This window comes from Vulpes lagopus, chromosome 7 (assembly GCF_018345385.1).
Source record: "Vulpes lagopus strain Blue_001 chromosome 7, ASM1834538v1, whole genome shotgun sequence".
In the NCBI taxonomy this organism is placed as follows: Eukaryota; Metazoa; Chordata; class Mammalia; order Carnivora; family Canidae; genus Vulpes; species Vulpes lagopus.
In genome coordinates this window covers 18,654,853-18,681,096 of record NC_054830.1, presented here as the reverse complement: position 1 = coordinate 18,681,096, position 26,244 = coordinate 18,654,853, and the positions used below count along the sequence as shown (strand labels likewise).

At 54.0% G+C, this 26,244-nt stretch overlaps 3 protein-coding genes across 18 annotated transcripts; 2 read left to right on the top strand and 1 right to left on the bottom strand.

The window, feature by feature from the left end:
- The first annotated feature begins 3,120 nt into the window (after window positions 1–3,120).
- Window positions 3,121–11,954, top strand: UBA7 (ubiquitin like modifier activating enzyme 7). Its single transcript, XM_041764308.1, has 24 exons — window positions 3,121–3,342; window positions 3,424–3,592; window positions 3,693–3,827; window positions 3,927–4,033; window positions 4,372–4,462; window positions 4,536–4,671; window positions 4,870–4,967; window positions 5,061–5,207; window positions 5,678–5,848; window positions 5,987–6,094; window positions 6,247–6,327; window positions 6,407–6,562; window positions 6,671–6,836; window positions 6,916–7,121; window positions 7,221–7,285; window positions 7,377–7,560; window positions 7,639–7,713; window positions 7,955–8,138; window positions 8,662–8,744; window positions 9,012–9,104; window positions 9,197–9,388; window positions 11,005–11,097; window positions 11,172–11,272; window positions 11,741–11,954. The coding sequence occupies exons 1-24, from the start codon at window positions 3,287–3,289 to the stop codon at window positions 11,868–11,870; spliced, it is 3,027 nt and encodes a 1,008-aa protein (XP_041620242.1). The 5' UTR covers window positions 3,121–3,286; the 3' UTR covers window positions 11,871–11,954.
- A 187-nt stretch (window positions 11,955–12,141) lies between these two features.
- Window positions 12,142–13,956, bottom strand: INKA1 (inka box actin regulator 1). 2 transcript variants are annotated; one of them, XM_041764309.1, is made up of 2 exons: window positions 13,723–13,956; window positions 12,142–12,976 (listed from the first exon to the last, which is right to left on the bottom strand). In XM_041764309.1, exons 1-2 carry the CDS (start codon window positions 13,771–13,773, stop codon window positions 12,182–12,184), a joined length of 846 nt encoding a protein of 281 aa, XP_041620243.1. In that variant the 5' UTR covers window positions 13,774–13,956; the 3' UTR covers window positions 12,142–12,181. The 2 variants fall into 2 exon arrangements, with proteins under 2 accessions (XP_041620243.1, XP_041620244.1); XM_041764310.1 differs by having other exon boundaries at window positions 13,645–13,781.
- Window positions 13,957–16,700: 2,744 nt separating this feature from the next.
- On the top strand, window positions 16,701–24,693 carry CDHR4 (cadherin related family member 4). Of its 15 annotated transcripts, XM_041760723.1 has the most exons (19): window positions 16,705–16,805; window positions 17,586–17,770; window positions 17,896–18,058; window positions 18,135–18,226; window positions 18,941–19,051; window positions 19,699–19,802; window positions 19,996–20,132; window positions 20,418–20,607; window positions 20,704–20,857; window positions 21,111–21,198; window positions 21,524–21,727; window positions 21,808–21,947; window positions 22,180–22,330; window positions 22,418–22,638; window positions 22,876–23,018; window positions 23,523–23,579; window positions 23,681–23,768; window positions 23,995–24,025; window positions 24,533–24,693. In XM_041760723.1, the coding sequence occupies exons 1-19, from the start codon at window positions 16,754–16,756 to the stop codon at window positions 24,586–24,588; spliced, it is 2,367 nt and encodes a 788-aa protein (XP_041616657.1). In that variant the 5' UTR covers window positions 16,705–16,753; the 3' UTR covers window positions 24,589–24,693. The 15 variants fall into 15 exon arrangements, 14 of the variants coding, with proteins under 14 accessions (XP_041616649.1, XP_041616657.1, XP_041616652.1 ...); XM_041760718.1 differs by having other exon boundaries at window positions 23,995–24,672; XM_041760713.1 differs by having other exon boundaries at window positions 19,996–20,607; window positions 22,180–22,647.
- The last annotated feature ends 1,551 nt before the right edge of the window (window positions 24,694–26,244 follow it).

Below are 26,244 nucleotides of genomic sequence, written 5' to 3'. Positions count from 1 at the left end.
TTAAAAAGATTTTATTTATTTATTGCAGAGAACGTGAGCAGTGGTGGGGGAGTGGGGAGGGTGGAGGGAGTGGGAGATGCAGACCCCCATTGAGCAGGGAGCCCAACAGCTCGATCCCAGGACCATGAGACCATGACTGACTGATCCCCCCACACACCTCACTAAAGACCTTTAGAGAACAAACAGGATTGATGGGAGGGAGCTGGGGGGATGGGCTAGGTGAGTGATGAGCATTAAGGAGGGCACTTATGTTGAGAGCACTGGGTGTTATATGTAAATGATAAATCATTTAAGGAATTCTCATGAAATCAATATTGTACTGTATGTTAACAAGAATTTAAATTAAAATTTGAAGGGAAAAAATGGGCAAAAACTTAAATAGACATTTCTCCAAAGAAGATATCTGAGTGGCCAATAAGTACATGAAAAGGTGCTCAATATCACTAATCATTAGGGAAGTACAAATCAAAACTACCATGAGATGCCACCTCACATCCATTGGGATGGCTACTATCTAAAAAACAGAAAATAAGTGTTAGGGAGAATTTGGACAAATTGGAACTTTTGTGCACTGCTGGTGGGAATGTAAAATGATACAGCCATTGTACAAAACAGTATGACAGCTCCTCAGAAAACTAAAAATAGAATTACCAAACAATCCAGCAATTCCATCTCTGTATATATATGCAAAATAACTGGATCTGAAAGAGATACTTGTACACCCATGTTCATGACACCATTATTCCAATAGCTAAAAAATGGAAGCCACCCAAGTATCCATCCATCAATGAATGGCTAAGCAAAATGTGGTGTATACATGTAAGGACTATTAGGTGGCCTTAAAAAGGAAGGAAATTCTGTACTATGTTACGATATGGATGGACCTTGAAGATAGTTGCTAAGTGAAATAAGCCAGTCACAGATAGTGTGGTCCTGATTTCTGTACATGTGACACACCCAGTAAATGTTTACTGAATGAAAAGAAAATTACATACTACTTCACATTCTTTAGGATATCCATCCTAAGTTTTGTTTTGTTTTGTTTTTTAAGGAAAAACCAATGCTATAATGTGGAGAAATAGGAACTTTGTACACTGTTGGTGGAAAACAGCTGTTGGCCCCTCAAAAAATTAAACATTACCATGCAACCCAGCAATTCAATTCCTGGGTATATGCCCCAAATAACTGAAAACAAGTACTCAAAATACATTTTCAAGAATGATCATAGGGACGCCTGGGTGGCTCGGCTCAGGGTGTGATCTTGGAGTCCTGGGATCAAGTCAGGCTCCCTGCATGGAGCCTGCTTCTTCCTCTGCCTGTGTCTCTGCCTCTCTCTCTCTCTCTCATGAATAAACAAATAAAATCTTAAAAAAAGAAAAAAGAAAAACGATAATAGCATTATTCATAATCTCCTAAAGTTGGAAACAATTCAAATGTCCATCAATAGGTGACTGAATAAACAGATCATGGTATATCTGTACAATGGAACATCTTTCAGCATAAAAAGGAATGAAGTACTGATACATGCTATAATTTGGATAAACCTCAAAAACATGCTAAGTAAAAGAGAGCAGATATCAAAGGTCACATTTTGTATGATTCCTTTCACAGAAATATCCAGACTATGTGAATCCTTGGAGACAGAAAGAATCTAAGTATTTGCCAGAGGATCGGTGTAGGGATGAATAGTGATTATTTAGTGTGGTGGGGGTGTTCTTCAGTGGGTTATGAAAAAGTTTTGAAACTACAGAGAGGTGGTGGCTGCACAACATTGTGAGTATACTAAATGCCACCGAATTGTACACTTTGGTTATTTTAATGTTTAAAATAGTTATTTTAATGTTATATGAATTTTACCTCAATTAAAAAAAAATAGAATTTATGACCACATCTATTTTAGCTGTTGCGGAGTTTTGTGGCAAGTTGTGGTCCATCTTCCAGAGAACTGGCCCCAAGTTCCTAAGAAGGCAACCACACCTGTGGATGAGGGGTACACAGGATCTCTCTGTTTTTGCAACATCCTTTGAGTCTATAATTATTTCAAAATAAAAATTTAAATGAAAAGTAAGGCCATCTGTGATCATGGCTGCCCCATGTCTGCCACTCTTAGGTCTGGCACTCATAGACTGACCACTCTGAGTCCCAGCACTCCTTCCCTGTCTGGCTACCTAGGACTGCCATCTGTCCTGAGCTTGCAGCTGTGGACACGGGGAATTCTTATTCTCAGGAGTTGGCTGAGGGCCAAGTGGGTACTCCCGAAGATGTCAAGCTTCACCTGGATCTGGGACAGTGTAACCTTAAGCTCTCACAGCCTCTGAAATGGGACTGGCTCTACCCAGTGGTTTTTTTTTTTTTTTTAAGATTTTTATTTATTTATTCATAGAGACAGAGAGAGGGAGAGAGAGAGAGGCAGAGACACAGGCAGAGAAGCAGGCATCATACAGAGAGCCTGATGTGTGACTCAATCCAGGGTCTCCAGGATCATGCCCTGGGCTGCAGGCGGCGCTAAACCGCTGCACCACCCGGGCTGCCCTCTACCCAGTATTATGGACCAGTTGAGTCCTCAGGATACGGGGGTTCCTGCCTGTACTCTGTAGGTGGGCAGAACATGAAGGCAGAGACACCAAGGGGGATGGGGCCTGAGGTTTGGGAGATGTAGGGAGCCACAGGAGACCATTGCCTCCAGCCCACATGTGTCCCTCCCATGGCTTCCTTTCTCAAGAAAGATACCTGCTGGGGCACCTGGGTGGCTCATTCAGTTGAGCATCTGATGACTCTCGGTTTTAGCTCAAGTCATGGTCTCATGGGTCATAGGATGGAGCCCCATGTCACTGGGCTCTCTGCTCAGCAGGGAGTCTGCTTGAAGATTCTCTCCCTCTGTCCCTCCCCCGACTCACTTGCATGCTCTCTCTCTCTCAAATAAATAAATAAATAAATAAATAAATAAATAAATCTTAAAAAAAAAAAAAAAAACTTACTCTACCAGAGGCCAAATAGACCCAGGAGTTTTCTGGCCCATTTTGCCCATGCCCTGCAGCTGCCAACTGTCGGGAGGCAAGACCGGGAGCTGGCTCAGTCTAGCTTCACTTTCACTTTCACTTCCCCTGAAATTACAGAGGAACCAGGAAGAAAGCTGTGGCCAGTAGTGTCCTTTACTCTCAGACCCGGAAACTTAGTGCCTATTTGCACCAGCTACAGTAAGGCACTGGCCTCTGCCAGCACAGCCTCGCATACAGTGACCCTATCTATAAGCACTGCAGACTGCTGTCCAGCCTCAGGCCTGAGGATGGATGTCCTGGAGACCTCCAAGTTGGTGGATGAGGAGCTATATTCACGGCAGCTGTGAGGCCCAAGGTGGGGAAGGGGGTGGGGTGGCCTTCTGACTTCCAATCTCCTGTCTACCTTTCTATTCCTCCTCCACAGGTATGTACTGGACATGACGGCCATGCAGAGAATTCGGGAAGCCAAAGTCCTGCTCTCAGGCCTCCAGGGCCTGGGGGCTGAGGTGGCCAAAAACTTGGTCCTGATGGGTGTGGGCAGTCTCACTCTGCATGATCCCCACCCCACCTGTTGGTCTGACCTGGCTGCCCAGGTGAAGGTTGGGGGGTGGGGGAGCTACAGGTTCCCAGCCAGGGTGGGGATAGGGCCCAAGAGAAATCTCCTTGTTCAAGCCAGACTGGGTCTCTCTCCAGTTTTTCCTCTCAGAGCAGGACTTGGAAACAAGCAGGGCTGAGGCATCTCGAGGACTTGTGGCTAAGCTCAACAAAGCTGTTCAGGTGTCAGTCCACACAGGTGACATCACGGAGGAGCTGCTGTTGGGCTTCCAGGTACCCCACCCCCACCCCACTCTCCAGGTGAGCCCAGTCCCTTCCTATGGCCTGAGCTGAGCAGTTGTTCTGACCTTGGTGATCATGGGGTTCACCCAGGTGGTGGTGCTAACTACCTCGAAGCTGGAGGAGCAGTTGAAGGTGGGCACTTTATGCCATGAGCTCGGAATCTGCTTCCTGGTGGCCGAGACCCGGGGCCTGGTGGGGTAAGTGAGGCTACCTGCCTAACCTGCCACATCACAAGCGGTGATAGGTTCCAGTGCTGCTCCAAGCTCCAGGCTGGCTCTAGTGGTCCTCCACCCAGCCCCAGGCCTATCCCACCATCCCCTTCTGATTGTAGTCCTCAGTCCCACCCTTCTGCTTCCTCCACCGCAGGCTCCAGACCTGCTCCAGTAAATCCCTCAAATTTCAGCTTCTCAGCCTCTCCCAGCATTCCTTCCCCAATGCTGGCTCTCTGGACTTGCCCTGGTGTCACCCACCCTTCACTGCAAGCATGGGGAATAACCACTGGGCCAGCTCAGTAACCCCTACCATCACACCACAGGCAGTTATTCTGTGACTTTGGTGAGGACTTCACCGTGCAAGACCCTACAGAGGCAGAACCTCTGACAGCTGCCATCCAGCATATCTCCCAGGTGGGTGCTGAGGTGTGGGCACTCACCTGCTAACCAAGAGGAGCACCCCTGAACCAAGCCACTTCTTCTCCAGGGCTCCCCTGGAATTCTCACTCTGAGAAAAGAGACTGATGACCACTACTTCTGCGATGGGGATTTGGTGACTTTCTCGGGCATTGAGGGCATGGTTGAACTCAATGGCTGCGATCCTCGGCCTATCCGCGTGCAGGGTAGGCCAACTCACTCCAACTCCAGGCTCAACGCCCAAGCCCCCACTGGGTGCACACACAGCCTGGTCCTTGGGGATAGGTTCTCCCTCCAGCTTCCTCAGTATGGGGCAAGGTCGATGACACAGACACAAGTCAGGATAGAATATGAGGAACTATTCAGGTTCAGAGGTCATACTGACCAGACTGGATCTCCCCTAGAGGATGGAACCTTGGAGATTGGGAACACGGCAACTTTCTCCCGTTACTTGCGAGGTGGGGCTGTCACTGAGGTCAAGAGACCCAAGACTGTGAGCCATGTGAGTGCAAGTACATCTGAGGTAGGGGAGCTTGGGAACCTCAAGCGGCCCATGGTATTCTGAACCTGCCCCTGAGCTGAGTACTTGTTGCAGAAGCCCTTGGCTGAAGCCCTGCTCCAGCCCCGTATGGTGGCCCAGAGTCCCCAGGAAGTTCATCGTGCCCAGTGCCTCCACCAGGCGTTCCGTGCACTGCACCAGTTCCAGCACCTCCATGGCCGCCTGCCCAAGCCTTGGGATCCTGTGAGTGGCCCCATTGCTTCCCCCGCAGCCTCTGTCTTACTGGGGTCTCATCTGCCAGGAAGTAACAATTATCATCTCACAGACCTGAGTTATAGTTCCAGAGGCAATTTCCCATTTAATAAAGGAAATGATAGCACTGTCCCCAGATCAGAGACCGGGTCCCCGAAAGTACCAGGCACAAAGCCTGGGGACCCAAGCCGCTGCCTCCCCCTCAGTTCTGGGCTGAAATCTCTACCCATGTTTATGGAGCTTCCGTGGGCATTGTCTAGGCATCCTCTGGTGGAGCTGCACAGAGCCTGGTGGGGTGAGTGAGGCTACCTGCCTAACCTGCCACATCATGACAGGTTTGGGCCTTCACAACCAGGGTCTGCTTCCTCTTCTGTGGAAATGAGGGATGGTTGTGTGAAGGGTTTGAGTGGAGGCTGGAGCTCAGGATGGGGCTGTTGTACCCACAGAGTTCTACCCCCCAGGTTGATGCAGAGATGGTGGTGGGCCTGGCCCGGTCCCTGGAACCACTGAAGGGGACAAAAGGAGAGCCGCTGGATGAGGCTCTAGTGCAAACAGTCGCCCTGAGTAGTGCTGGTGGCTTGAGCCCCATGGCAGCCACAATGGGTGCAGTGGCTGCCCAGGAGGTGCTGAAGGTGGGCATGGGCATGGGCAGGGTAGGTCTGAGAAGGGTGTGGAGATCAGTGTGGGTGTGAGAGGGCACCCAGCGCCAGACAGCAGCCCTGGAGGCTTGGAGCTGACAGAAGTTCCTACATGGAAGTCCTGTCTTCTAGGCAATCTCCAGGAAGTTCATGCCCCTGGACCAGTGGCTGTACTTTGATGCCCTCGATTGCCTTCCAGAAGATGGCGAACCCCTTCCCAAACCAGAGGACTGTGCCCCGGTAAGAACTGGGGTAGGGGTGCAAGCCTTCTCCAAACCCAGGACCAGGGAAGACACAGGAAGAAACAGAGATCCTGACCTGGAAAAGTTAGTGTAAGAGGGAGACACAGCACAGGCCAGTGGCCATCACTGACCCCTGTCTGTGTCCCCTAGAGAGGTTGCCGCTATGATGGGCAAATTGCAGTGTTTGGGGCTGGTTTTCAGGAGAAGCTGAGCTGGCAGCACTACCTCCTGGTGAGTTCTGAGGTCCAGCTGGGGGTGTTGGTGGGAGGGTCAGGCTAGGCCCTCTGGCTAAAGCTGCTCCTGCTGGCAGGTGGGTGCTGGTGCTATCGGCTGTGAGCTGCTCAAAGGTTTTGCCCTAGTGGGCCTGGGGGCTGGGCCCAGCGGGGGCGTGACTGTTGCCGACATGGACCACGTAGAGCACTCCAATCTCAGCCGCCAGTTCCTCTTCACAACCCAGGACATTGGTGTGAGTGCTGGCCCCTACGCACATCTTGCATCCTGGACTGTCCTTGCACAATGCCTGCCCCCTGACACACACACCCCCACACCAAGCATCTTCCTGTTCTCTTCTCAGAGGCTGAAGGCAGAGGTAGCTGCAGAGGCCACTCACCGCCTGAACTCAGACTTGCAGGTGACCCCACTCACCATGTTGCTCGATCCCACTACAGAGCATATCTTTGGGGACAAATTCTTCTCCTGTGTGGATGGCGTGGCTGCTGCCCTGGACAGTTTCCAGGCCCGTGAGTGCTTGACCTTGAAACTCAGCCCCTTATTCAAAGCAGTGCCAGCCTCACTCCTGATCCTCTGCCCCCTTGCTAGGGAAGTATGTGGCTGCTCGCTGCACCCACTATCTGAAGCCACTGCTGGAAGCTGGGACACAGGGCACCATGGGCCATGCTTCAGTGTTCATGCCTCATGTGACTGAGGCCTACAGAGCCCCTACCTCGACTTTAGCTTCCGAGGAAGCTACCTACCCCGTCTGCACCCTGAGATACTTCCCCAGCAGAGTAGAACACACCGTGCAGGTAGGAAGCACCCCCAGAGACCCCTGCCCCACCCAGCTCAGTCCTCAGCTATAGACCTGTTCCCTACCTGACGCCTCATGGGTCTTTTCTCCCCCATAGTGGGCCCGGGACAAGTTTGAGGGGCTCTTCTGTCTGTCTGCTGAGACCATCAACCACCGACAGCAGTAAGGCCAACGAGAGGAGTGAATGGGATTCCAGAGCCCCTAGCACCAGCGTCCTCAGGGCTTCACCTCAAACCTCCTTGTCTCTCTGCAGGGTGCTTACTTCTCTGGAAGAAACAGATGGGCCCCAGGTGCTGACCCTGCTGCAGGAGGTGCTGGGCATCCTGAGAGAGCGTCCACAGACCTGGCAAGACTGTGTGCTGTGGGCCCTTGGCCACTGGCAACTATGCTTCTGTTATGGCATTATGCAGCTGCTGAACCATTTCCCACCTGATAAAGTGGGTATTTAGGGACCAGGAGGCTGAGGGTTCAGGGGGACCAGACTGAACCCAACCCAACAGTTTCCATTTCCCTAGGTGCTAGAGGATGGAACTCTTTTCTGGTCAGGTCCCAAACAGTGTCCCCGGCCCTTGGAGTTTGATGCCAACCAAGTGAGTGGGGATCCCAAGATGGGGATGTGACCCCTCAGAGCAGAGGTGGGCACCTCTGCATTCTGCAGAGATGCACAGATGCTGAGGGAGGTTGCCATGTTGTGCACCTGTGGGTGTCCACATTGTGAGACAGAAGCAGGCACTGAAGTGGATAGGCGAATGGGAGGTGAGCCCCACCCCTTGCACCTGTACGTGCTCACTCACATCCACACATCTGCCCATGCTCTTGGTCTGACTGCAGGACACACACCTCCTCTATGTGCTGGCAGCTGCTAACCTGTATGCCCAGATGCATGGGCTTCCTGGCTCACGGGACCAGACGGCACTCAGGGGACTACTGAAATTGCTGCCATTGCCTGTGCCCCAGCACTTGGCCCCCAACTCTCCTAATGACCTGAAGCTAGCTCCAGCTTCTGCTGAATATGGTGAGGTCCCTGGCTCTAGTCCCCCATGCTGCCATCCAAAGGTCTGGCCCCATCCTCAACCTACACTGCAGAAGGAAAAGGGGGCCTGCGGGCCCTGTGACCAACTCACTATCTCTCAGGCCCTCTGAACTTGCTTCTTTCAAGATTTGGGCTCCTCCTCTAGGCTCTCAGTAGGCCCTCTACCTGCTGCCCATACCCTACCACCTCTGTTCCCGTGGCAGATTCTCAGGAAAACAAAACAAAACAAAACAAAACAAAAAAACAAAAAAACCACTGGGCCCTGGAGAGCACCTAGCTCCAGTTCCCAGGTGAGGACAGAGTTCTGCAGATGTGCACACGTATGCATGCACGTACGCATACATGAGTGGGGCTTGGGCTGCTGGAGAGACTGCAGCATCGATTAAGGGGTCTCTCTGAAAGTGGTCGGTTTAGGCTTAGGAGAGACCAAGACTAGATCCAAAGCTCCAGGGAGAGTGCAGACAGTGGGGACTAAGAACTGCCCAACACCCCTTTCGTCTGCCAGGCCCTGAGCAATTAAAGAAATTGCAAGAAGTCCTAGAAGTCTGGAGCGGGAGCCCTCCCCTAAAGCCCCTGAAGTTTGAGAAGGTGAGAGTCCAAGGAGGGGTGAAGGGCCAAACTGGGGAGGGGCAAGATCTAAGAGGTAGCTTTGGAGTCCCTTGGCCTGAATTCTCCTCCTGGCAAGCACCCAAAAGCAGATCACTTCCCCTGAGCCTCAGCTTCCTTATCTGATAAATGGGGAGATGCAAGCATCCACCCCACAAAATTGTGGGGAGTCCTCTGTGGGGACATGTGGTCAGCCATGGTGAGGAACTCCGGGGCAGTGTTAACACTACTGTGACTCGGGCCTCACAGGACAATGATAGCAACTTCCATATGGACTTTGTGGCAGCAGCAGCAAGCCTGAGAGCTCAGAACTATGGGATCCTCCCTGCCAACCGCTCCCAGGTAACTCTGTCCCTTGGGGCTCAGGCCTGGAGGTGGGTTTCAAGCCCTGGCCATACACCTTGGGTCCAGACTAAATCTCTTGTCCTTGGCAGAGCAAGCGAATTGTGGGCAAGATTATTCCAGCCATTGCCACCACTACAGCAGCTGTGGCTGGCCTGGTGGGCCTAGAGCTATACAAGGTGGTGGGCAGGCCCCGGCCCCTCAGTGCTTTTCGCCACAGCTTCCTGCATCTGGCTGAAAACCGCTTCAGCCGCTGGGTACCTTTTGCCCCAGCCATCCAGAAGGTGAGCCCTTGACACCCCACCCCACCCCACACCAGGCCTGGTGTTTTCTTGGATCTACCAAAAACAGGTTCTACTCTGGCTTTGGGTTTGCACCAGAACCCAGACTCTGGGTGAGTCCTTAAAACTCTCTCCAGCCCCCTTCCTGCTGTGAAGCCAGACTGGGACCTGTCAGACACAGGAAACAGCCATCAGCCACCCCCACCCCGCAACCCTCCACTGCCCTGGGTCTGGGGGTTGCTGCAGCTTTAACTCATTAGTGGAGCCAGACATCCCTCACGGCCTCCTCCTTCTAGTAAAACCCTTAAAGGGGAGGTGGAAAGGAGGGGGTGACTAGAGCCCTAGCCTCAAACAGAGCCTAACTTCCTGCCTGTATGGCACTGGGATCCTGGCCTACCCCCTCTAAGCTGAGTTAAAGGGCACTGAGCTCACCACCGCGGGTGGGGATGTGTGCGTTCATTTCCCAGATGTGAGTGCACCAGGGTCTGGGCATCCCCGGCCCTATGGTGTGTGGGCATGGAGGGAGCATGCTTGTACATCTGTGTGCCAGATGGGAGTACAGCACTCTTCTTCAGTGTGGGCGTGCATGGGTGTGCATGTGAGTACACATGCAGGCGTTCCTGGCCGTGTGTGTGTGTGTGTGTGTGTGTGTGTGTGTGTGTGTGTTCCTTTGAATGCAGGGCTGTGAATGCCCCTGGCTGTGTGCCCAGGCTCAGCAGTAGCTGGTATGTTCTTAGGGCACATGAGAGGGGGTGGAGAGAATGCCCTCACCAGGGTAGAGGGGAGAGGTCATGGGCCAGCACTGGGCTTTTGCTGAGCAGCCCTGGGGTCCCTCAGGGCACAGTACACAGAGCCCCTTTGTGCAAGGCCTCTCCTCCAGCTATCACATAAGCTGCCTTTGTCTATGGTGGAGGGGGAAGGGGCAAGGGAGGATCCCCCCAACTCACCTCTGGCCTCGTCTCAGCTTGACCCCACTGTGCTTTATGGGGGGCTGTCAGGGCCCCCTTTCTGGCCCCTGGCTGCCTGCCATCCTTAGCAACAGGCAATAGAACCCCAAGACTCTTGAAATAGGGAGGGCAAGGGGACAGGAAGAAAAGGCCTCTGTGGACTATGTCCCTGCTGGGGACTCTTAGCCAGTGGGGCCTGAGCAGTCATTGGGCCCCTTGATCCTCGGTGCCCATGTAGTCTGATGCCCTTGCAATACAGGACGAGGGGGCAGGGTGTACCCCCCAGCTCCCAGCCTTGCATTTGAGGATCAAGCAACTTTATCCATGAATGCAGTGGCCCTGCTCCTGCTTCCTCAGGAAGCAACACCCACCCCCTTACACACACACACACACACACACACACACACACACACACAGCCTGTGTGATGGATTGCCCGTTTCCTTGTGTGTGTGTGTGTGGGGGGGGCATAGCTCCATTTCCTGTGCTGGCCCCAGCATAGGCGTAGAGGGTGCTGAGACTCTGGGCCCAGATCCCACCTTCCAACCCCACCCCCCTGGCTTCTGTTTCCTGCCTCTAGTCCAGCTCCTCCTCTAGGAAAGGGGCCATCAGCTGCTGGTAATGGGTAGGGGGAGGGTGTGTGTGAGAAGCTCCTCCTGCCCCCTCCCCCCCAGTTCCATCACCTGACATGGACCTGTTGGGACCGTCTGAAGGTGCCTGCTGGGCAGCCAGAGAGGACCCTGAAATTATTGCTGGCCCATCTCCAGGTGAGCCCCCTTCTTCCTTGCCTTTAGGCCTGGCCCAACCTGGCCTGGCTGGCCACTGACCTGTCTTTCACTAGGAACAATTTGGGCTGAGGGTGAAGATGCTGCTGCATGGGAGGTCCCTGCTCTACTCAGCAGGATGGCTGCCTGAAAAGCAGGCGCAGCGCCTAGCCCTCAGGTGAGCCCACATCTGGCTTTAGCCACGACTTGTTCTATTCCTGGAGGTTGGAGGTGGGAGACCGAAGTCTTTGTTCTTCCCATCCCCATTTGGGCCCCTCACACCGTCCTGAGACCTTCTTTTGCCAAATGGAGCCAGCAAATGGGCTGGGGGTGGGGTGAGGATGGAAAACTTGAGAAGGGGCCTCCAAACAGCCTGCTTGGCCAGCCCCACAAGCTCCCCCACACTCTGCTAAGCCCCCCTTTCACAGCCCACTCCCAGGGGACTCATAGCTTCCTGCCTCCTTGCCCGCCCTGCCTGCTGCTCCTAAAATAGTTTCAGATGTTTCCTGCCTCGAGCTCCTCCTGCCCCTGGCTTAGGCTCCTTACAGCCCATCAGCACCCTCTGATCCATGCCCAGTTACTCTGCCTACCACTGCTCACCTAGCCAATCACTCTCCCACCTCTCTCCCCCGCCCCATACTACCAGGGTGACGGAATTGGTACAGCAGGTGACAGGCTGGATACCTAAGCCAGGGCAGCGGGTACTGGTGCTGGAGCTCAGCTGTGAGGGTGAGGATGAGGATACTACCTTCCCTCCCCTGCACTATGAGCTGTGACAAGGAAGTAGCCCTATTCCCTGGCTCTATCAAGCCCTGCATCCTGAACCCATAGTAGGCACTCAATAAATACTTGATGAAGAAGGGTGTGAGTGGAATGGATGGATGATGAAACACGGGGCACAGGGTGTAATGCACAGGATGTGTGACATGGACATGATGGGGACCCCTGCAGGGAGAGAAAGGGCTCTTTAGATTCGCCTTTCTGGGCTGTGTGCCTCAAAGAGCTGGGGTCGCCTCCTAGAGCCTCAGGGGTATGGAACCAGGATAGTCCAGAAAAGGCCTTTATTGTCCCAGGCTGGAGGGCAGGGTCAGAGGTAGCTGACATCATTGCAGATGATAGGTTGGCGGCTGCGGCAGCTCATGAGGGCTGCAAAGCGTGAGACATCTGCAGGCAGTTCCGGTTCCGGGCGAGGTGGGCACGACAGTCGCTTTCCCGCCATAGCCGCCCGGCGTGCCCTGGCCAGCTGGCGCCGCAGCTGCTCAGAGAGCCCAAGCAAGAACTGAGGGGGCCGAGCACGGGCACGGGGCCCACCACCATTGTCCCCCTCACCTGCTGTCTCTGGCAGCTCCATCCAGTTGTGCACCAAGTCAGCAAAGCAGTTGTCCCCCAGCACCAGGGGCTGGCGACTGCGACCTCTGTTCAGCAGGGCTGCTGTCCAGTCCTCAGCTTCCAGCCCCTGCCAATGCTCCAGGCAGGCATCTGGGGTAGACTTGGGACGTGGCCGGTGGGCAGGTGGTGCACTGGCTGCAGGGGCTCTGCTGGGCTGGGGAATGCCACTGGCTGAGAGGCGTTGTCTATGTAGGGGCCATGCTGGGGGTGATGGGTGCTGGAGTATAGGCAATTCTTCCTCTCTCCATGTGCTGCCTGACACTTCAGAGAAGCCAGAGTCCCAGTCCAGGGCATGCTCCCTGGGGCTCCTCAAGACAACACCCTTGTCTCCTATGACTACACCTTCCTCCTCCTCTTCTACACAGCAGACTGAATTCTCTTCCAAGGCATCTGAAGCCCTGAGCCGGTGGCTGAGCGGAACACATGGGCCAGGTTTGGGGGGTGTTGGAAGGGGCCCAGACATGGGAGGTGAGCCTGTGTCCCGGCCACACAGCTGTGGAAAAAGAGAGGGCCCAAGTTGGAGGAGTTGCTTGTCACCCCTGCCTGCCTGGCCAGACCAGTCCCAAAACTGAAGGCCCAGGAGGGCTGGATAGGCCTGTAGGCCTGGACAGCAGGCCTCCAGTGGGCACCGGGCCGGCATGGAGGCACTGGCACACGTAGCTCGTGTGGCTCCCATCAGCCGACCTGGTGGCAGTCCGGCAGGCTGCAGCACGCAGAGCTGGGCAAGTCGGTACCCGCCACCAAGGCGGGAGGCAGGGTTGGGAGCCTATCTGTATCGGGAAGTAGGTCCTGTTCAGGGCTAGGGGTGGGGGAGCATCCCTGCTTCCTGAGGGATTCAGCACCCCAAAGCTCATAGCCTCTTTCAGAGAAAGAGCACTTGCCAGGTAGGGGGTAGGGAAGGAGGTACAGGTCGGTCTGGGGTAGAAGGCATCCACACCAGTGCCAGCACTTCTTTAGTCCCTCTCAGCCCCCTGATCCACCCCAAAAGAAGTTTCTCCCCGCCAACTCCCTCTGCCGCCCCGGCAGCAAGGCCAGCTGGGCGGCTGTTACTTGATGCCCAGCGCAGCTCCCAACCGTCCGAAACCCGATGCGGGCCATCTGGGCCATCTGCGCCGCCCCGCCCCCATCCTGCCTTAGATGGGCACTCGGGACGGCCCCTACCCGTGTGTTGTTCGGGCCGGACGGCAGCTGGGCACCCCGCACACGTCCTCACAAGCCACACCCGCTCCCAAGCCTCACCAGTTCCCAGCGGAGCTGGCCCAGGAAGCTGTCAAGCCGAGCGCTGTGCATGCCCGTGCCGGAGCGCCCGCCAGGCCTGCCAGTTCCTCTTCGAACTCCAGCGGGACCGGCGCCCACAGGGCCCAGCGGGCCGGCCAGCGGCGCCCGGCCCTCCGCCTGGTTCCGCGGCTGCTCGCTCTCCGCAGCTCCCGCCGCCGCCGCCCCAACATCTGGCAGCCGCGCCCCGCCCCTGGTGCCGCCCCCAATGGAGCCAGGGCGGGGCCGAAGTGGCCCCGCCCCTCGGGCCGGGCGGGGGTGGTGAGCCTGAGGCCGCCTCCCCACTCCTCTCCAGCTCCGGGAGGGGGGAAGGGGCGGGACTGGCGCTCCCCTACACCCTGCGCGGTTGAGCCGACTCCAGCTCCGCTGCAGGACCCGAGACAAGTCGATTCCCCGCGGTAGCCTCGGCTTTCCCGTTTTTCCGGTATAGAACCGCGGTCCCTCCCGCAGGGGCCCGGTGAAGGCGCGGATCCCCCCACCCCCGCCAGCCACGCCCACGTGCAGGCAGAGCGCCCCCAAGCGTGGAACCAACAGTCCGGTGGCTGCTCTGGGCCCGACCCACTGAATCCATTCCTGGAGCGGGCGTCTACCACCCTGGAAGCGATGGGAGGATCTGCCCCCTCTGAGGATTCAGGGAGCACCGGACCGCGCCGCTGCAGCGGCGACTCGGGAGAAAGGCTTCAGCCCAGGCGCAGCCCGCGCCCTCTCCCACCGCGCGTCTGGGCAGAGCTAGGCGGGGCCGCCCCCTAGTGGGGAGCCGCGGTTAGCCACGATTACCTGGGCAACTCAACTAATTTCCCTCTGCCCGCAACACAAGCCAACCTAGAACGCAGGGGTTTAGGGCGGCACTCTGTCCAGAATAGTCAGCCAGTTCCTGGAGGCCGCTCCAGGATCCGAGGCTAGGTTCCAGGATACAGTCTAACTTGAGAAAGACTAGACAAGTCAATAGACAGAAAAGTTGCGGGAATGAGGGTGGCCGGGCTAGTCTGGGAGAGGGGACTCGCAGAGGAAGCTGCATTCTGCATGGGATCTGAATGAACCATCATGGGAAATCAAGAAGGATATTCTAGGGGCGCCTGTGTGGCTCAGTAAGTTAGGTTTCTGACTTGATTTCAGTTCAGGTTATGATCTCAGGGTGGTGATACAGAGCCCAAATTGGACTCCATGATGAATGTGGAGTCTACTTAAAATTCTCTCTCCCTCTGCCCCCACCCATTTGTGCTGTCTCAGGAAGAAAGAAAGAAAGAAAGAAAGAAAGAAAGAAAGAAAGAAAGAAAGAAAGAAAGAAAAAAGAAAGATTGATTCTAGGCAGAAGCATCAGCCAATTAAAGGCCCTGAGAAGAGAAGAGTTGCACAGGGCATAATAACATAAAGAAGGCCCAGGTATCTAGATGGTAATAGGTGGGGAAATGAGGAGGTCAGTAAAACCAGGCTTCTAGCAGCCTTAGAAGGAAATAAAGGGTTTTGTTTTTGGTGTGATGGAGAGCACTGAGGCTTTTGAGCAGGCAATGACCTGGGCTGGCTCTTGTTTGGATAATCCCAGCTGCTTTAGGAGAACCACTCTGTAGTTAGAGTGAAGGCTCCTGCCCTCATCCATCAAGAGTGGAGCTGGGCCACAGAAGGGGGTGACTTTGAAGTATGTTTTGGAGCTAAAATCAAGTCTTGCTGATGCATGAATATGGGTAAGGAAAAAAGAGCATCCAGCACGACTTCTAGATTTCTAGATTGGCCAGAACAATTGGTTGGATGAAATTGCCGCAAACTGATCCAGGAAAGACTGAAGAAGGACGAGTTTGGGAAGGAAAACCAAACCATTATCTGTGGACATGTGGCCCTTAGGTGCCTGTTAGACATCTAACATGAGATGCAGGGTCAGCCACTGGGTGTATGATCCTGGAATATGGGAGAGAGATCACACCGAAGCCTTAGTCTGGAAGGCAAAGTGAGTGGATGGTATTTAAGGCCACGGGCTTGGGAGGTGAATGTAGACAGAGGCAGCAGTCAGGACTGAACCCTGGAACAGTCCTCTTGGTCATGGTAGGGAAGCAGAACCAGCAAAGGAGCTAAGCAGAAACTGCCAGGGAGGTGGAAGGAAACAGTGAGGCCGCTTTAGGAGCCAAGGGAGCAAGTGTCAAACACTGCCAGGAAGGTAAGATTGAAGAAAGAACTGGATTTGGCAGTATGCACATCTCCGAGGACTCTGACAAGGGCAGTTTCACAGAGAGACAAACTTGATGACAGTTGGCAGAAGAGAGTGAGAGAGGAAGAACTAGAAAAAGTAAGTGTAGACATTTTTTGAAAACTGACATATAAATGTAACAAATGGACAACTCTCAAAGGTACAGCTCAATAAATGTTAAAATCTGAAGACCCTTGTACACCTGTCACCCAGATCAAGGTATAGACCATCCCCAGCTACTCCATAGGAGGATACTTTGCGCCCCCTCCAGTTGATATATCCAAAGCCAACCACTATTTTGATTTATACCACCAAGGACGCTTTTTGCTTTTTGAATGCAGGCAACTTTTAAGAGATTTTGTTGATGGCTGGGCTCAGACTTGAAGGCAGATAATGTTCTAATGCTGAGAGGGGGTGGGCATCTGGAGTTTGGACTCTGTAGGGTAGCAAATCCTTAGCCCAGTTTTTCCAGGTGCTGTGCTTATGCTGTCTCCAAGACTGCATGACCAAGGCTTACTTCCCTAAGCCTCCGTTTCCCTACCTGAAGTTTGATCCTTTCCCCCTAACATTTCCTTTGGGTTGTAGTAACGAACGGAAGAATTCACTGGAAGCAGTGAAACTTGGGGTTGTCTAAGCTTCTTAATGCCTGTCTGGAGTCTAGAGCTCAGGTCATCAGGGATGGGTGGGGCTTGGATCTGGGAGGCCCAAGAGTCCAGCCTGCCCGGCTGTGTTTAAGCAACTGACCTGGCAACGGGGTAGGCCTGACAAACACGTCTGGTTTGCCGGAGTCTCTTCTGCTGTTGGTATCTTCAGGCCATGATGGCACTGCTCGGGCCCCCAGTGCTTCTACTTGCTCTGGTTGCCTCTGGTGAGGAGCTGGTGGGTGGGGGAAACCCAATGCTCATGCCCCAACACACTCTGCAGTGGAGTGGAATTGTGACTCGTCTCAGATAGGTTACTGTGCAGGGCAAGGGCTGTGGGAGAGCCAGGGAAGGGCAAAGATCTAACTCCCTGATCCTCATTCCCTTTTTTTTTTTTTTTAAGATTATTTATTTATTCATGAGAGACACACAGAGAGAGAGAGAGAGAGAGAGAGAGAGAGAGAGAGGCAGACACACAGGCAGAGGGAGAAGCAGGCTCCATGCAGGAACCCCGATGTAGGACTTGATCCCAGGACTCCAGGATCATGCCCTGGGCCGAAGGCAGGCTCTAAACCACTGAGCCATCCAGGCAACCCCTGATCCTCATTCCTTATCGTGGCTGCTTCCTCAACCAAGTCCTGGCTCCCATTCTGTTAAATGAGCTGAGCTGTGGTTGAATGTGGGGGACAAGGATGAGATTTGGCTGCTTGGTCTCAAGATGTGATGACCTGAGGCAGGCTGAGGCAGAAGGCTCATATCTGTGGTTCCATGAGCCTGGGGGAGAGGTCCTCAAGCCTGAATTGTCTCTTTTTAAAAAAATTTTTTTTCTTTATTTATTCATGAGAGAGAGAGAGAGAGAGGCAGAGACACAGGCAGAGGGAGAAGCAGGCTCCATGCAGGGAGCCTGATGGGGAACTCGATCCCAGGTCTCCAGGATCACGCCCTGGGCTGAAGGTGGTGCTAAACTGCTGAGCCACCCGGGCTGTCCTGAATTCTCTTCTTCACAGAAGTCCACTGTCTGCCCTGGTTCATAAATATCTCTGAGAGCCAGGGACCTGGGACCATCCTTAAATCCTTTCCCTTCAACTGTACTCTTCACATGCCCATCCTGGAGCTGATCCATGTGAAACCACCCACCACCTTCTTCAACCCACCCAGCCTGACCAGGTGGCACGGGATCTATATGGGCATGGTAGGGGCATGGGCACAGATGGGAACCATGGGGGAACAAGGGCAGACCCTAAATTCACAAAGCTAGAGGTAGTATAGGGGGATGGAGAGCCTAGAGTCCCACATGGCACTGCCCATCTGTCCCAGGTGACCTTAAGCAGCTCAGCCCGGCTGGATGCCCTAGCAGTAAACCACTATGAACTGCAGCTGCGGTTCACATGTGGCAACTACGTGATGGAGGGACTGCTCTTTGTGGATGTGCAGCGGGACCCTGGCTATAGCTCATGTGCTGGCCGATTTGCCAGCCCAGGTGAGGCCAGGGGCAGCAGGCAGGGGGTGGGCAGGCATGGTCTGAACAGAGCCTCCCTGACCTTCCCTCTGGCTAGCTGGGGAAATCATTCAGGTTCGGGAAACGGTCACACCCGGGACCCAGCTGTACACTCTGCTGCTCCCAGGCGTGGAACTTCAGCGTGCCCAGGTGAGCCCAACACATGGGCAGTGGGGGACAGGGTGGGGGAGGCATATGGGAAACCGAACCTGGCTCCTCCTTGGCCCATCTCCTCTCTGGCCAAACACAGACTGCAGAGGGACCCTTTAGTGCCAGCTAAGCCTCTGCATGATGCATGCTTTTGGAGAGAGCCACTGAAGGCTGCCCACCCCCAATAACCTCCCAATGGGGTCAATCGGGCGACCAAAGATATCCCAGGGGGTTGTGTTCTTTCAGATTCTCCTGTGTGTCCTGAATTCTTCATGGAAATTCTGTATCACTTTTGTAATCTGAAAAAGAAATGTAGTTTAAAAAACAAAATGGTTGGGCAGCCTGGGTGGCTCAGCAGTTAAGCACCGCCCTCGGCCAAGGGCATGATCCTAGAGACCCAGGATCCAGTCCCATATCGGGCTCCCTGCATGGAACCTGCTTCTCTCTCTGCCTGTGCCTCTGCCTCTCTCTCTCTCTTAGTCTGTGTCTCTCATGAATAAATAAATGAATTTTTAAAAAATTATTGATTTAAAAGCAGAAAAGATTGAAGATCAGGACCAGAGGTCAGGGTGGAGGTTGGGGAGCCACCTCCTGGTGGGGTATGAGAGAGCTGGGTGTGGGCAGGTACCTGCTGGGTTGTTGGGAGATTTTGACAGGGATGCTTGGGGGCACTGTGGGCTGGGGCGGCAGCCTTTAGCACCTCTATCCTGTCAGATAAGCATCATCAGTGCCCAGGACCCTCCATACTTCCCTGGACCTTTCTCTATCAATGGGCAAGGTTGGCTGCTGGCGCCATCCCAGGGCCTCAAAGGCCAGGGTCAAAAGGTGAGCTTGACTTGGGACCTGGGGATACCCATGGATGGGGCATACAATGTACAGAGCCACCACCTCCTAGAGGTTTATTTGTTCTTGGCCTTCTAGATTTTGCTGCCCTGCTCAGACATAGCCCATATCTGTACCTGTTGTCACGTGCTGGCTGTGCTCCAATGTTGGCCTGGTTCTGTCCTGGGTTCTGGAGTTCCAGAAAGAAAAGGGATCCCTGGTTTTGGGAGCTCCCAGTTCCTTTAATAGAACTAAGAGTGTGCAGAGCAGTCACACAAGAAGAGAAAGTTCTGGGTGAAGTGGCCAGTACAGTCTGGAGGAGGTTAAAGAAATTCCTTCTTAAAAAAAGAAAAGAAATTCCTTCTTTAAAACTTCCAGGTCTTAATGATTGGCTCTAAGATGATGTCACATTGTAAATGACTCAGATATCACACTCCTTTGCACTGTTAGCATCCTTAAAGAAGAATTTATAGCCCCAAAGAATAGGACTCAAAGGAGTACCTGTCAGCAGAGTGACAAGTCATAGGGCAGAGTGAGTGTTGGGGCTCCTTGTGGAGGGCCTGTGGCAGGGAGTGCCTATTTGGAGGGAAGACTAGACACAGACATATAGGTAGACTCATAGTTCCTTTCCTGTTTTGTGTGCACTGCAGGTCTTCCAGCTTCAGATTTTGGTGACCTTTGGACAAAATCGAAGCTGCCATGGGACACTGAAGGTGAAAGTTTTGCCTGCTCCCTCCAGTCAGATCTCCTTCCTGTAAGGCTCCCCTACCCTGGGTACAGTGGGAGTGGCAAGGCTTAGCCCCAGGGAATGAGGAGTGAGGTTAAGATGTGGGGCTGCTGGGTGTCCCCAGCCAGCTCCTGTATGAGGAGCCCCGGGGGAGGGGCCTGTGGACAGGGCCAGGGCATGGCGTGAGCGGACATGAGCTAGTGCCCCCCTTTTGGTCCAGGCAGCAGGCCCCAAATATCACTATCCGGGAGGACCTGGCCCCGGGCAGTGAGGTGGTTCAGGTTCGGGCCCGGGGCTTCGACGTGCGCTACGAAATCCTCTCCCCAGTGCCCTGCCCTCTCTTCTCCATCGGACGTGGTGAGGGGCATTGGGGCGGGGGGTGCGTGCGGAATGCCTCTGTGGCTGGTCCAGAGAGACCCGTGCTACCTCCTCGCCCTCCTGAGAAACGAGGCTGGAGCCAAGGCAGACTGGGGCGCGGTGGATGTTTGGGGGCTGGGCTAGAGTTAGAGGGGTCCTCGGAGATGGTGGTGAGGGTGGCCAGGCTCAGCGCCCTCCCGCTGCGATGGATCCCGTGGGAGGATGGGGACCCGACAGAGCTGGGGGCGGGGCTAAACTCAGCATTCCCACCCCTATCCCGCCCAGTCGACGGCTTGGTCCGCACCGCGGCGCCCCTGGAGTCGGCGCTGGCCCGGGGCGCGGGCGCGGCAGTCACTAGGCTGCGGGTGAAGGCCTATGAGCGGCTCAGGCCGCGGGCCAGCGTAGAGCTCGATCTCACGGTGAACGTGCGTTCGGTTAACCGCTGGCCTCCGCGCTGCCTCCCAGCGATGCTGGTGTGAGTATACAGGAACTTTACCTAAGCTATTGGGGTGATGGCCATGGCTTGTGGTCCTGTTCAATTCTTGTCCTGCTGCCCACACTCTGTTTTCAGGACTGAAATACGCGAGACCACGCTGGTTGGCACTGTGCTGAACACCTTCACTTGTACTGATCCAGACTCTTCTGGCTCTACCCTCGACTACAAGCTGCGGTTCTACAGTCCTCCTGGCTTGGCTAGCCTCTGTCTTCGAGACAGGGCCTTGGAGGTGCCCAGTCCCTACCTCCAGACTCATGTGCAGGGTGTTCGGGACAGGAAGGTAGAGGGTCGGGGGGCAAGGGTCTGTGGGAGCTGAGGCCATGGTGGTGAAGAAGATGGTAGTGAAGTCAATCTGCTTTGTAGTCCCGAAAACAGAGGCTCAGGGTTGACGATGTGTGGATGACCTGATCTGATGCAGCCCAGTGTGGCTCCAGGCTTTTCCAGGCCTTGGCTTGGCATCACTCTGTGCTCCCTCTGGCCAGGTGAATGCTACACTGGACTGTGATGCTCCTGGGGCCTGCTTTCAGCATGCAGCCTCTATCCTGGTGCTCAATGGTGATCAGCCCCTGAGTGAGTGACCACACCCAGGCCTGGACATTCAGGACAGGGCTGTTCTGTACCCCTCTCCATATCCTCAAGATAGAGTTATGGAGATCAATAGGGCAGAGTTGTCTCCACCTCATCAGAACCCCAGGGTGGGGCATTATCTCTCCTCTCCTTGACACCCCCCCCCCCAAACCCCATGGGAGTACAAGTAAGGAATGGCTATTGCTCTTCCTTCTTCCAGACCTTCTCCCTCCTTAGATCCCCAGGGCAGGGCCATGTCTCCCTCCTCACACCCCAGGGAAGGGCTGGGCACCCCAGGCTAGCTCCTTGATTGACAAATGGCCTCCAGCTGAGGTGCCAGTATTGGTGATGGTGACTCCTGTCAACGAGTTTTCTCCAGCCTGTGTTCCACATACATTCCGGATCCGGGAAGATGCAGGGCCCTACACCCTGCTGGGCTCTGTGGTGGGCATGGACAAGGATTACCCGCACAACAGCGTTGAGTACTTCATCTCTGGTGGGCCCAGCACCTTTTCTGTGGACCGTCTCAGCGGTACTCCCACCCTGCGGCTGGGATGGAGGGATGGAACCAGAATTGACTCTGCAGACTGAGGCTGTGGCCATCTCTTCTAGGGGAGATTCACCTCCTGGGATCTTTGGACTATGAGCTGCAGAAATCATACAGGCTCACTGTCCTGGTGACTGACCATAGCCAAGACCAGGACCCTACCCAGCGCCGCTCTGGTTCCTGCACCATTACCATCGAGGTTGAGGTAATCGAGCCTCAAGACCTTGGAAGAAATTGGAAAGTGTTCATATCTTCCCCTGGCATTCTGCTTTTCTACACTTTGCTGAAGTTTCCTCCATTGGTTGGCTGGAAGGGGGTGGTGTCTCATTGTGGAAACCTTTGGAACCGGTTTCCTGACACCTAGGCTCTGGTTGAGGTAGGGAGAGACTGAGGGGCTGGCCTGGGGAATCTGGGGTGATCTGGCTACCTTCCTGCAGGATGTGAACGACCATTCCCCCGAGTGTCAGCCCCCATTTCAGGAACTCACCATCTACACTCCCTTGGGCCGTAGTGTGGAGGTGACCAAGGTGTCATGTTGGGTTCCTCAGGAGCCACAGCGTCTGACTTTTTCCTACAGCATCGTGGGAGGTGAGGGCCATGGAGGCCACCAGGCTGTTGGGGAAGGAGCAGGCCAAGGCCAGCAATGGTTCCCTTCTTCTGCCACTCTATTTTCAGGGACTAGTCAGAGCCGATTCAGCCTGCAAGGAGCCATCCTGGTGTACAACGATATCACGTTGGGGCCCCCCTGGCCAGAGCAGCCCCATTCTTATGAGCTATTGATCTGTGTGGCCGATTCAGGTCCCTCTATCCCCCATCTCAGCACCACAGCCACCATCATTGTGCATGTCGTACCCTGGAATGCCAGCACAGCAGCCACCCGCATCCACAGAGTCACAGTGAGGGGGGTTGGTCCTTGGGACCTTGAGAGGTGGGGAGAGAGGGCCTTGAAGGACAAGGAGACCCAGTTTTCCAGGTGGAATGATGGGGGATGGCATTCCAGAGGGAGCCATTGAATGCAAAGAACCTGGCAATACAGAAGAGCAACTCAGGGGTGTGGGGTGGCTCAACCCTTGGAGAGATTTGAAGGCTGGATGATCAGGACATTTTTAGCAAGGCTGTGGCCTCCATTTCAGGTGCCTTCGATGATGACACCCCTGCTTGTGACAGACACGGAGGTTTTCTGGCAGCCAGAACCCTGGTTTGTGGTGGTGCTGACAGTTACCAGTGCCCTCTTTCTCTTGGCTCTGGGCTGGCTCTTCAGCAGGCTCTTCCAGGGGTAGGGTTCCTATCCCTCTGCTCTCTGCCTTACCCCAGCCTGCTAATGGACCTCATCTGTGATAAGTGGTTTCACCAAGATTTGATGATAATGCCCAAATTGATGTGCAGACAAACTGATATCAATGGGGGCTGCTCTCCCTCCAGAGGTCATCATGTTAGAGGCAGAGAGGCACTGGGAAGAAGTTGTCTCCATTATTGGCAGAGCCTGGTCTTGGAATGGGGTGGGTGTGGATGAGGCCAGTGTTTGAATCTGGGAGTTTGTCATCCATTGGGATTTAGTCCTATTTCTGACCCTGACCCTCCACTTCAAACCTAATCTGCCCCTAAGAATGAATTTTCTATGGGCACAGGACTGAATCTAGGGGAAGGTGAGGGTAACAATGTGGGTATTGCATACAGACATCGGCTATCCCCAGTATAAAGGGACAGATGAATGATGTTGGTTCCTGGAGCCAGCAAGTCTGCTGCCCTCACTGACTGGTCCCTCCTCCTGGCATTTTAGGTTGGCCCAGATGCTACAGACACCAAACAAACCAGCCCACGAGCTGCTACTAAACAGGTCAGTCTCTTTTGCCTACCTCTATGTCTGAGAGTCCATCTCTTAAACTTGGGCTGGAGCCAAGACCCTTATTCTGTATTCCTGCTCTTACTTTGCCCTAGTATCCAGGGAACTGAGGAGTCCATTGAGGGGTTCATGGAAGCACCAAGGATGGAGATGCCCCAAGCACCCAGTAGTGTCATGAGCCTGGTATGCCAACCTACCATCCAGTATAGTGGGCACTGAGGCTGCTCTAGAATACTCCCCAGCCAAGCCTGCCTCCTTCCTTGTAGATAGGTACCCCTGTGGTAGAGCCCATGCCAGCACCATCAGGATGGTGGAGGCAGGTGGGCTTCTGACCCCTTTGGGAGCAGATCTCCAGCTGCTCCCCAGGGGCAGGGCTCAACTCATTGCCCCTTCTCATTCTTCCCATCAGGAGCACTTTGATGGCAGAGCACAGGACCCCCGTGAGCCCCCCTCGTCCCAAACCACTCTCCACCTGGGTCCACTTTCTCTCCTTAGTCCATCTCAGTATTTCCTTCTACACCAAGCATTCACTATCTACTTTTTCCCTGAATGGGGTCTGTTCTCACCCCCATTCACTTTTCAGCTAATGTTTCTTAAACACTTATAGGACCAGAAGGTGACTCAGACCTGGTCTGGTTTCTGCCCATGGAGAAAAGGGTGGTGAAGGGAGAGGCCCTCAGATATTACACTGTCATCAGTGATTTATGGCATAGTACTCTGGCACTGGGCTTAGGGGGGCTGGTGTCCAGTTTGGGAGAATCGAGAATGCTTCCTGTGCATTTGAGCTAAACCTCACAGGATTGCTGAGAAAGGAGGGAGGGGACAGGTTGGATCAAGAAGGAGAGTCTCACCATGGTTCTGGAATGTCTTCCCTTAATTTTAAGGGAAAGAGGCTATTCTGCTGAGGTCAGCAGTGCCCTCTCTCCCTCTTGTTCATCTGAGTTCAGGTACAGGCAGAGATTACCTGTTCAACACGCTCACGGGAGCCCGGCGCTGGCTCTGAGGCCGACCGAGAAGCTGCTTCACTGTGTGTGGAATTTCTTCTTCCCATGATCATGGGCTGAGTCTTCAAGCTGAATCAATAATAAACAAAATTACAAACGGAAGAGTCCCAGCCTTGAAACCCACCGTGGGAAAAGCTCTGAGATCTGTGCTTCCTTGTTCTTACTTAGAGTGCCTTGCCTTCTGGGAACACTCTAGAGAGTAGAAGATTATTATTTTTCTTTTTTTTTTTTTTTAAGATTTTATTTATTTATTGAGACACAGAGAGAGGCAGAGGGAGAAGCAGGCTCCATGCAGGGAGCCCGACGTGGGTCTTGATCCCAGGTCTCCAGGATCAGGCCCTGGGCTGAACGCAGCGCTAAACTGCTGAGCCACCTGGGCTTCCCAGATTATTTTTTTTTTTAGAAGGCATTGTATGACTCTCTGACTGACCATGAGTAATGCAAAGGTAAGAGTCTGTTATCCTTGTTAGTGACATAGGAGGCTACCAGTCAGCCTGTCCCTTCAGAGACTACCTGCTCTAGTGGATGGGGAGCTTCCTCTTCCCACTGAACAGAGAACATTGTTGCTGTTTGAGGGCCCTCACCAACCTCCAGGGCCAACTGCAGACTGTGTGTAGAGGTTTATCTTGGGAAAGATCTGGAGCTTTTGCATTGAGGTGAGAGTTGGTGCAGACTTGAGAACCCTGTGGCAAGGATGGCCATGGAGGGATTGATGGTAGCCCCCTTCTGACAGGCTATTCCCATTGATTTCTGATGTTTCTTCTGGTTTCTTGGCCCTCAGCCCTCCCATTGCTGAGCTGAGTTGAGCAGTTGCAGAGAGCCAGGTGGCCTACAATAACCTGCAGGAGTGCAGGTTCTGTTGGATGTGGTGCTAGGTCACTCCCCTTGCTCAGCCTGGAATCAGGTCTCATGTTACTGCCAGCTCTCCAAGAGGACCTGCTCTCTGGGTAGAGGCTACCTTTACTGACATATCCCTAAGTTCTTTCAGCCTTCTCCCATCTGCCAAGTGTGTGGACCTGAACCTCTCAGGGAAATCAAGGATCTTCCTTCCTGAGCCAGTTATGGTGTCCCAGGTTAGGGAAGAAGCTGAGTGTCTTCTGTGTGAAAAACATGCTTCATGGTGCTCCCCTAAAAGTGAGAGTGTTGTAGCTGGCCCTAGTGACAGCAACCTGATAGCAGGCGGTTACTGGAAGTGGTTATAGGCTGACTTTCCTGAGTACTTACTCCACTCTAAGGGCTCTTTTTTTTTTTTTTTTTTAAAGATTTTATTTATGCATAAGAGACACACACACACAGAGGCAGAGACATGGGCAGAGGGAGAAGCAGGCTCCTTGCAGGGAGCCGGGTGTGGGAGTCCATCCTGGAACTCTGGGATCACAACCTGAGCTGAAGGCAGACACTCAACCACTGAGCCACCCAGGCGGCCCCTAAGGGCTCATTTGTTATCCTCATTTTATAGATGGGGAGACCAAGGTTCAAGTCACGTAACTAGTTCTGGGACTTGATGTGGGTCCAGGCTATGTGATTGCATTTGAGTTCCTAACCCTAAAGCCGACCCCAAGGTTAGGTTATCTGTTTGGGGGACCAGGGATAACCATTTTCCTAGGACTCAGCCTCTGAGATAGATCATGACAGTCCAGGGCAAAAACTGTGTC